The following is an 11,250-nucleotide window of genomic DNA, read 5'->3' on the forward strand; positions in this document are numbered from 1 at the left end:
CCCCCATATCCCCCCATATTCCCCCCCCGAGACCCCCATACACCCCCATATCCCCCCATATTTCCCCCCAAGACCCCCATACACCCCATATCCCCCCATATTCCCCCCACAAGACCCCCAGGACCCCCATATCCCCCCATATTACTCTCCCAAGACCCCCAGGACCCCCATATTCCTCCCCCAAGACCCCCATATCCCCCCATATGCCCCCCAAGACCCCCATACACCCCCATATACCCCCATATTCCCCCCCCAAGACCCCCAGGACCCCCATATCCCCCCATATTCCCCCCCCAAGACCCCCATACACCACCATATCCCCCCATATCCCCCCACAAGACCCCCATATCCCCCCATATCCCCCCACAAGACCCCCATACACCCCCATATCCCCCCATATTGCCCCCCAAGACCCCCATATCCCCCCATATCCCCCCCAAGACCCCCACACACCCCCATATCCCCCTCCAAGACCCCCATATCCCCCATATCCCCCCATATTCCCCCTCCAAGACCCCCATATCCCCCCATATCCCCCCATATCCCCCCATATCCCCCCCCAAACCCCATATTCCCCCTCTGCCCCCCCCAAACCCATCCCTTCTGCCCCCCTACCACATCTATATGCATCCCCCCCCCATTTATAGCCCCATCCCCATCCGGATGGGCGACCACAGCCTGAAGACCAAAGAAGGGACGGAGCTCAGTCCTAAGGACCCCTCCCCAAATATCCCCCCACCCCAAACCCAAACATTCTGACCCCTCATTTCCCCCCCAAGACCCCCAGGACCCCCATATCCCCTCATATCCCCCCCCAAGACCTCATACACCCCCATATCCCCCCATATTCCCCCCCCAAGACCTCATACACCCCCATATCCCCCCATATTCCCCCCCCCAAGACCCCCATACACCCCCATATCCCCCTTAGGACCCCCATATCCCCCCATATTCCCCCATACACCCCATATCCCCCATATTCCCCCCCAAGACCCCCATACACCCCCATATCCCCCCATATTCCCCCCCCAAGACCCCCATATCCCCCCAAATCTCCCCATATTCCCCCCCCAAGATCCCCATATCCCCCCATAGCCCCCAAGACCCCCATATCCCCCCATATCCCCCCATATTCCCCCCCCAAGACCCCCAGGACCCCCATATCCCCCCCCAAGACCCCCATACACCCCCATATCCCCCCATATTCCCCCCCAAGACCCCGATATCCCCCCATATCCCCCCCAAGACCCCCATACACCCCCATATCCCCCCATATTCCCCCCCAAGACCCCCATACACCCCCATATCCCCCCAAGACCCCCATATCCCCCCATATTCCTCCCCCAAGACCCCCATATCCCCCCATATCCCCTCCAGGACCCCATATCCCCCCATATTACCCCCCCAAGACCCCCATACACCCCCATATCCCCCCATATTCCCCCCACAAGACCCCCAGCACCCCCATACCTCCCATATTCCCCCCATATCCCCCCATATCTCCCCATATCCCCCCCAAGACCCCCATATCCCCCCATATCCCCCCATATTCCCCCCCAAGACCCCCATACACCCCCATATCCCCCCCAAGACCCCCATATCTCCCCATATTCCCCCCGTAAAACCCCCAGATTCCCCCATTTCCCCCCCAAGACCCCATATCCCCCCATACACCCCCATATCCCCCCCAGGACCCCCATATCCCCCCATATCCCCCCCATATCCCCCCATATTCCCCCCCAAGACCCCCATATGCCCCCCCAATACCCCCATATCCCCCATATTCCCCCCCAAGACCCCCAGGACCCCCATATCCCCCCATATCCCCCCCATATCCCCCCATATCTCCCCATATTCCCCCCCCAAGACCCCCATACACCCCCATATCCCCCCATATTCCCCACCCAAGACCCCCATACACCCCCATATCCCCCCCAGGACCCCCATATCCCCCCATATTCCCCCCCCAAGACCCCCAGGACCCCCCATATTCCCCCCCCAAGACCCCCATACACCCCCATATCCCCCCCCAAGACCCCCATATCCCCCCATATTCCCCCCCAAGACCCCCATATCCCCCCATATCTCCCCATATTCCCCCCCAAGACCCCCATATCCCCCCATATCCCCCCATATCCCCCCATATCCCCCCATATTCCCCCCCAAGACCCCCATATCCCCCCATATTCCCCCCCAAGACCCCCATATCCCCCCATATCCCCCCATATCCCCCCCATATCCCCCATATTCCCCCCCAAACCCCATATCCCCCCTCTGCTTCCCCCAAACCCATCCCTTCTGCCCCCCTACCACATCTATATGCATCCCCCCCCCCCCCATTTATAGCCCCATCCCCATCCGGATGGGCGACCACAGCCTGAAGACCAAAGAAGGGACGGAGCAATGCGTCACCTCGTCCCAATCCTTCGTCCACCCTTCGTACGACCCCACAAGTCACGACAACGACATCATGCTGCTCAAGCTGCACAAACCCGTTCGATTCACCCCACACGTCCACCCCGTCCCCCTGCCCCATAAGTGCCCCCCACCCGATACTGAGTGTGTAGTGTCCGGATGGGGCAGCACCAGCAGCCCTGAGGGTAGGTTGGGGTTAAAAGGGGGGGGATATGGGGGGATATGGGGGTCTTGGGGGGGATATGGGGGGTGTATGGGGGGATATGGGGGATATGGGGGGGTATGGGGGGATATGGGGGGGTATGGGGGGATATGGGGGGGTATGGGGGTCTTGGGGGGGAATATGGGGGGATATGGGGGATATGGGGGTCTTGGGGGGGAATGGGGGATATGGGGGTCTTGGGGGGGGATATGGGGGGATACAGGGGTCTTGGGGGGGGATATGGGGGGATATGGGGGGATATGGGGGTCTGGGGGGGGATATGGGGGGGATATGGGGGGGAATATGGGGGGGATATGGGGGTGTATGGGGGTCTTGGGGGGAATATGGGGGGATATGGGGGTCCTGGAGGGGATATGGGGGTGTATGGGGGGGATATGGGGGTCCTGGGGGGGATATGGGGGGATATGGGAGGTATGGGGGTCTTGGGGGGGGAATATGGGGGGATATGGGGGTCTTGGGGGGGAATATGGGGGATATGGGGGATAAGGGGGATAAGGGGGTCTTGGGGGGGATGGGGGTCTTGGGGGGGGATATGGGGGAATATGGGGGTCTTGGGTGGGGATATGGGGGTCCTAGAGGGGATATGGGGGGTGTATGGGGGTCTTGGGGGGGGAATATGGGGGGATATGGGGGTCCTGGGGGGATATGGGGGTGTATGGGGGGGATATGGGGTCTTGGGGGGGGTATGGGGGGTGTATGGGGGTCCTGGGGGGGATATGGGGGGATATGGGGGTCTTGGGGGGGGGAATATGGGGGGATATGGGGGGATATGGGGGGATATGGGGGTCCTGGGGGGATATGGGGGTGTATGGGGGTCTTGGGGGGGATATGGGGGGATATGGGGGTCCTGGAGGGGATATGGGGGTGTATGGGGGTCTTGGGGCGGGAATATGGGGGGATATGGGGGGATATGGGGGTCTGGGGGGGAATATGGGGGGATATGGGGGTCCTGGGGGTCTTGGGGGGGAATATGGGGGGATATGGGGGTCCTGGGGGGGGATATGGGGGGATATGGGGGGGATATGGGGGGATATGGGGGGATATGGGGGTCCTGGGGGGGATATGGGGGGTGTATGGGGGTCCTGGGGGGGGATATGGGGGGATATGGGGGTCCTAGGGGGGATATGGGGGGATATGGGGGTCCTGGAGGGGATATGGGGGTGTATGGGGGGGATATGGGGGTCTTGGGGGGGGGTATGGGGGGTGTATGGGGGTCCTGGGGGGGGATATGGGGGGATATGGGGGGATATGTGGGGTCCTGGGGGGGATATGGGGGGTGTATGGGGGTCTTGGGGGGGAATATGGGGGCTCCTGGGGGGGATATGGGGGTCTTGGGGCAGCACCAGCAGCCCTGAGGGTAGGTTGGGGGGGTTAAAAGGGGGGTCTTGGGGGGGGAATATGGGGGGATATGGGGGTCCTGGGGTGTGTATGGGGGGTCCTGGGGGGGATATGGGGGGTCCTGGGAGTAGGTGGGGCTTAAAAGGGGGTCCTGGGGGGAATATGGGGGTGTATGGGGGTCTTGGGGGGAATATGGGGGGATATGGGGGTCCTGGAGGGGATATGGGGGTGTATGGGGGGGATATGGGGGTCTTGGGGGGTGGTATGGGGGGTGTATGGGGGTCCTGGGGGGGGATATGGGGGGATATGTGGGGTCCTGGGGGGGATATGGGGGGTGTATGGGGGTCTTGGGGGGGGAATATGGGGGGATATGGGGGCTCTTGGGGGGGATATGGGGGGATATGCGGGTCTTGGGGGGGAATATGGGGGTCTTGGGGGGGGAATATGGGGGGATATGGGGGGATATGGGGGTCCTGGGGGGCAATATGGGGGGATATGGGGGTCTTGGGGGGGGAATATGGGGGGATATGGGGGTCTTGGGGGGCAATATGGGGGGTCCTAGAGGGGATATGGGGGGTGTATGGGGGTCTTGGGGGGGGATATGGGGGGATATGGGGATCCTAGGGGGGATATGGGGGGTGTATGGGGGTCTTGGGGGGGGAATATGGGGGGGTTTGGGGGTGTATAAGGGGATATAGGGGAGGTATGGGGGTCTTGGGGGGGAATATGGGGGGATATGGGGGGGTTTTGGGATGTCCCTATAGGGCCCAATACATCCTGTCCCCCCCATGTCCCTATAGGGCCCAACACATCCTGTCCCCCCATATCCCTATATGGCCCCATATTGTCCCTATACCCCCATATCCCTATAGGGCCCCATATTGTCCCTATACCCCCAGGTCCCTATAGGGCCCCATATTGTCCCCATACCCCCATATCCCTATATGGCCCCACATTGTCCCCATACCCCCAGGTCCCTATATGGCCCCACATTGTCCCCATACCCCCATATCCCTATATGGCCCCACATTGTCCCCATACCCCCATATCCCTATATGGCCCCATATTGTCCCCATACCCCCATATCCCTATATGGCCCCATATTGTCCCTATACCCCCATATCCCTATATGGCCCCATATTGTCCCTATACCCGCAGGTCCCTATATGGCCCCACATTGTCCCTATACCCCCAGGTCCCTATAGGGCCCCATATTGTCCCTATACCCCCAGGTCCCTATAGGGCCCCACATTGTCCCCATACCCGCAGGTCCCTATAGGGCCCCACATTATCCCTATACCCCCACGTCCCTATAGGGCCCCACATGTCCTGTCCCCCCTATATGGCCCCATATTATCCCTATACCCCCAGGTCCCTATAGGGCCCCATATTGTCCCTATACCCCCAGGTCCCTATAGGGCCCCATATTGTCCCTATACCTGCAGGTCCCTATATGGCCCCACATTGTCCCTATACCCCCAGGTCCCTATAGGGCCCCATATTGTCCCTGTCCCCCCATATCCCTATATGGCCCCATATTGTCCCTATACCCCCATGTCCCTATAGGGCCCCATATTGTCCCTATACCCCCATATCCCTATATGGCCCCATATTGTCCCTATACCCCCAGGTCCCTATAGGGCCCCACATTGTCCCTATACCCCCAGGTCCCTATATGGCCCCATATTGTCCCTATACCCCCAGGTCCCTATATGGCCCCACATTGTCCCTATACCCCCATATCCCTATATGGCCCCATATTGTCCCTATACCCCCAGGTCCCTATAGGGCCCCATATTGTCCCTATACCCCCATATCCCTATATGGCCCCATATTGTCCCTATACCCCCATATCCCTATAGGGCCCCATATTGTCCCTATACCCCCATATCCCTATATGGCCCCATATTATCCCTATACCCCCATATCCCTATATGGCCCCATACTGTCCCTATACCCCCATATCCCTATATGGCCCCATATTGTCCCCATACCCCCAGGTCCCTGTAGGGCCCCATATTGTCCCCATACCCCCAGGTCCCTATAGGGCCCCACATTGTCCCCATACCCCCATATCCCTATATGGCCCCATATTGTCCCTATACCCCCATATCCCTATAGGGCCCCACATTATCCCTATACCCCCATATCCCTATATGGCCCCATATTGTCCCTATACCCCCATATCCCTATATGGCCCCATATTGTCCCTATACCCCCACGTCCCTATATGGCCCCATACTGTCCCTATACCCCCATATCCCTATATGGCCCCATATTGTCCCTATACCCCCATATCCCTATATGGCCCCACATTATCCCTATACCCCCATATCCCTATATGGCCCCATATTGTCCCTATACCCCCAGGTTACTTCCCCGACGTGCTGCAGTGTGGGGTCGTTTACACCATCAGCAACGAGGAATGTTCCAAGCTCTACCCCAAAGGCATCACCAGGAACATGCTGTGTGCGGGGCTCAGCTCGGGGGGCACCGACTCCTGCCAGGTGGGGATGGGGGCTATGGGGCGGCTATGGGGCAGCTATGGGGGGTATATGGGGTGTATATATACCCCTATATCTCCTACAGGGCCTTTTATCCCTATGGGGCTCCCTATATCCCCTATGGGGCTTCCTATATCCCCTATGGGTTCCCTATATCCCCTATGGGTTCCCTATATCCCCTATGGGATCCCTATATCTCCTATGGCACTCTCTATATCCCTTATAGGGCCTTTAATCCCTATAGGGCTCCCTATATCCCCTATGGGGTCCCTATATCTCCTATGGGGTTCCCTATATCTCCTATGGGGTTTCCTATATCTCCTATAGGGTCTTTTATCCCTATGGGGCTCCCTATATCTCCTATGGGCTCCCTATATCCCCTATGGGGTCCCTATATCCCCTATGGGGTTTTCTATATCTCTTATAGGGTCTTTCATCCCTATGGGGTTCCTATATCCCCTATGGGGCTCCCTATATCCCCTATGGAGTTTCCTATATCCCCTATGGGGCTTCCTATATCCTCTATGGGGTCCCTATATCCCCTATGGGGCTCTATATCTCCTATAGGGTCTTTTATCCCTATGGGGTCCCTATATCCCCTATGGGCTCCCCTATATCCTCTATGGGGCTCCCTATATCCCCTATGGGGTCCCTATATCCCCTATGGGGTTCCCTATATCTCCTATAGGGTCTTTTATCCCTATGGGGGTCCCTATATCCCCTATGGGGCTCTCTATATCCCTTATAGGGCCTTTTATCCCTATGTGGCTCCCTATATCCCCTATGGGGCTCCCTATATCTCCTATGGGGGTTCCTATATCTCCTATGGGGTCCCTATATCTCCTATGGGGCTCTCTAAATCCCCTATAGGGACTTTAATCCCTATGGGGCTCCCTATATCCCCTATGGGGTCCCTATATCTCCTATGGGGCTCCCTATATCTCCTATGGGGCTCCCTATATCCTCTATGGGGCTCCCTATATCTCCTATAGGGCCTTTTATCCCTATGGGACTCCCTATATCCCCTATAGGGTCTTTAATCCCTATGGGGTCCCTATATCTCCTATGGGGTCCCTATATCTCCTATGGGGCTCTCTATATCTCCTATAGGGCCTTTTATCCCTATGGGGCTCCCTATATCTCCTATAGGGCCTTTAATCCCTATGGGGTCCCTATATCTCCTATGTTGGTTCCTGTATCCCCTTTGGGGTTTCCTATATCTCCTATAGGGCCTTTATCCCTATTGGGCTCCCTATATCTCCTATGGAGTTTCCTATATCCCCTATAGGGCCTTTAATCCCTATGTAGTTTCCTCTATCTCCTATAGGGTGACTCTGGCGGCCCCTTGGTGTTCAATGACGAGCTGCAGGGCATCGTGTCGTGGGGGATGCCTATGGGCTCCCTATATCCTCTATGGGGCTCCCTATATCTCCTACAGGGCCTTTTATCCCTATGGGTGTCCCTATATCCCCTATGGGTTCCCTATATCTCCTATGGGGTCCCTATATCCCCTATGGGGTCCCTATATCCCCTATAGGGCCTTTAATCCCTATGGGGCTCCCTATATCCTCTATGGGGCTCCCTATATCCCCTATTGGGCTCCCTATATCTCCTATGGGATCCCTATATCTCCTATGGGGCTCCCTATATCTCCTATCGGGTCTTTTATCCCTATGTGGCTCCCTATATCCCCAATAGGGCTCTTTAAATCCCCTATAGGGCCTTTAATCCCTATGGGGGTCCCTATATCCCCTATGGGGTTTCCTATATCTCCTATGGGGTCCCTATATCTGCTATGGGGTCCCTATATCCCCTATGGGGTCCCTATATCCCCTATAGGGCCTTTAATCCCTATGGGGCTCCCTATATCCTCTATGGGGCTCCCTATATCCCCTATGGGATCCCTATATCTCCTATGGGATCCCTATATCTCCTATGGGGCTCCCTATATCTCCTATCGGGTCTTTTATCCCTATGGGGCTCCCTATATCTCCTATGTGGCTCCCTATATCCCCAATAGGGCTCTTTAAATCCCCTATAGGGCCTTTAATCCCTATGGGGGTCCCTATATCCTCTATGGGGTTTCCTATATCCCCTATGGGGCTCCCTCTATCTCCTATGGGGTCCCTATATCCCCTATGGGGTTTCCTATATCCCCTATAGGGCCTTTAATCCCTATAGGGCTCCCTATATCCCGTATGGGGTTCCCTATACCCCCTATGGGGCTCCCTATATCCCCTATAGGGCCTTTAATCCCTATGGGGTCCCTATATCCCCTATGGGGTTCCTATATCCCCTATGGGGCTCTCTATAACCCCTATGGGGCTCCCTATATCCCCTATGGGGCTCCCTATATCCCCTATAGGGCCTTTAATCCCTATGGGGTCCCTATATCCCCTATGGGGTCCCTATATCCCCTATGGGGTTTCCTATATCTCCTATAGGGTGACTCTGGCGGCCCCCTGGTTTGCCATGACGAGCTGCAGGGCATCGTGTCGTGGGGGATGCCTATGGGCTCCCCTATATCCTCTATGGGGCTCCCTATATCCCCTATGGGGCTCCCTATATCCCCTATGGGGTCCCTATATCCCCTATGGGGCTCTCTATATCTCCTATAGGGCCTTTAATCCCTATGGGGCTCCCTATATCTCCTATGGGGCTCCCTATATCTCCTATGGGGTCCCTATATCCCCTATGGGGTTTCCTATATCTCCTATAGGGCCTTTAATCCCTATTGGGCTCCCTATATCCCCTATGGGGTCCCTATATCCCCTATGGGGTTTCCTATATCTCCTATGGGGTCCCTATATCCCCTATGGGGTCCCTATATCTCCTATAGGGCTCCCTCTATCCCCTATAGGGCCTTTTATCCCTATTGGGCTCCCTATATCCCCTATGGGGTTTCCTATATCTCCTTTGGGGCTCCCTATATCCCCTATGGGGCTCCCTATATCTCCTATGGGGTCCCTATATCCCCTATGGGGTTCCCTATATCTCCTATAGGGTCTTTTATCCCTATGGGGCTCCCTATATCCCCTATGGGGTTCCTATATCCCCTATAGGGCCTTTAATCCCTATGGGGCTCCCTATATCTCCTATGTGGCTCCCTATATCCCCTATGGGGTTCCCTATATCTCCTATAGGGTCTTTTATCCCTATGGGGTCCCTATATCCCCTATGGGGTCCCTATATCTCCTATGTGGGTTCCCTATATCTCCTATAGGGCCTTTAATCCCTATTGGGCTCCCTATATCCCCTATGGGGTCCCTATATCCCCTATGGGGTTTCCTATATCTCCTATGGGGTCCCTATATCCCCTATGGGGTCCCTATATCTCCTATAGGGCTCCCTCTATCCCCTATAGGGCCTTTTATCCCTATTGGGCTCCCTATATCCCCTATGGGGTTTCCTATATCTCCTTTGGGGCTCCCTATATCCCCTATGGGGCTCCCTATATCTCCTATGGGGTCCCTATATCCCCTATGGGGTTCCCTATATCTCCTATAGGGTCTTTTATCCCTATGGGGCTCCCTATATCCCCTATGGGGTTCCTATATCCCCTATAGGGCCTTTAATCCCTATGGGGCTCCCTATATCTCCTATGTGGCTCCCTATATCCCCTATGGGGTTCCCTATATCTCCTATAGGGTCTTTTATCCCTATGGGGTCCCTATATCCCCTATGGGGTCCCTATATCTCCTATGTGGGTTCCTATATCTCCTATAGGGCCTTTAATCCCTATGGGGCTCCCTCTATCACCTATGGGGTCCCTATATCCTCTATGGGGCTCCCTATATTTCCTATAGGGCCTTTAATCCCTATGGGGCTCCCTATATCCCCTATAGGGTCTTTAATCCCTATGGGGTCCCTATATCTCCTATGGGGTCCCTATATCTCCTATGGGGCTCCCTATATCTCCTATAGGGCCTTTAATCCCTATGGGGTCCCTATATCCCCTATGGGGTTTCCTATATCTCCTATAGGGTGACTCTGGCGGCCCCCTGGTGTGCAATGACGAGCTGCAGGGCATCGTGTCGTGGGGGATGCAGGTTTGCGGCAGAAAAGGGAAACCTGGGGTTTATACCCGAGTGTGCGCCTTCACCCCATGGATCCGAGACACCATAAGGAGGAACAGCCGACCCTAAAAGGGACCGGGACCCCATTAACCCCAGAAACCCCATAATAAACCCCATAATACCGACCTTAAAGGGACCGACACCCCATAAACCACATAAACCCCATAACACCGACCCTAAAAGGACCGAGACCCCATAAACCCCATAAACCCCATAATACCGACCTTAAAGGGACCGAGACCCCATTAACCCCAGAAACCCCATAATAAACCCCATAATACCGACCTTAAAGGGACCGACACCCCATAAACCCCATAATACCGACCCTAAAAGGACCGATACCCCATAAACCCCATAAACCCCATAATACCGACCCTAAAAGGACCGAGACCCCATAAACCCCATAATAAACCCCATAATACCGACCTTAAAGGGACCGAGACCCCATAAACCAAATAATAAACCCCATAATACCGACCTTAAAGGGACCGACACCCCATAAACCCCATAAACCCCATAATACCGACCCTAAAAGGACCGAGACCCCATAAACCCCATAATAAACCCCATAATACCGACCTTAAAGGGACAGATACCCCATAAACCCCATAATACCGACCTTAAAGGGACCGAGACCCCATTAACCCCATAAACCCCATAATACCAAACTTAAAGGGACCGAGACCCCATAAAC

At 55.9% G+C, this 11,250-nt stretch overlaps 1 protein-coding gene across 1 annotated transcript in view; it reads left to right on the forward strand.

Moving 5' to 3' along the window:
- The window catches only part of LOC146751584 (trypsin-like), a 49,464-nt gene extending 38,839 nt beyond the window's left edge, over positions 1 to 10,625 (forward strand). The window contains exons 3-5 of the mRNA XM_085534032.1: positions 2,347 to 2,600; positions 6,347 to 6,483; positions 10,464 to 10,625. Coding sequence (XP_085390158.1) covers positions 2,347 to 2,600; positions 6,347 to 6,483; positions 10,464 to 10,625 — 553 coding nt within the window. The remainder of the gene's footprint in view (positions 1 to 2,346; positions 2,601 to 6,346; positions 6,484 to 10,463) is intronic.
- Positions 10,626 to 11,250: the final 625 nt, after the last annotated feature.

Source organism: Coturnix japonica, unplaced genomic scaffold (assembly GCF_054131305.1).
Source record: "Coturnix japonica strain WE unplaced genomic scaffold, WE-NBRP24 Scf073, whole genome shotgun sequence".
Taxonomy (NCBI): Eukaryota; Metazoa; Chordata; class Aves; order Galliformes; family Phasianidae; genus Coturnix; species Coturnix japonica.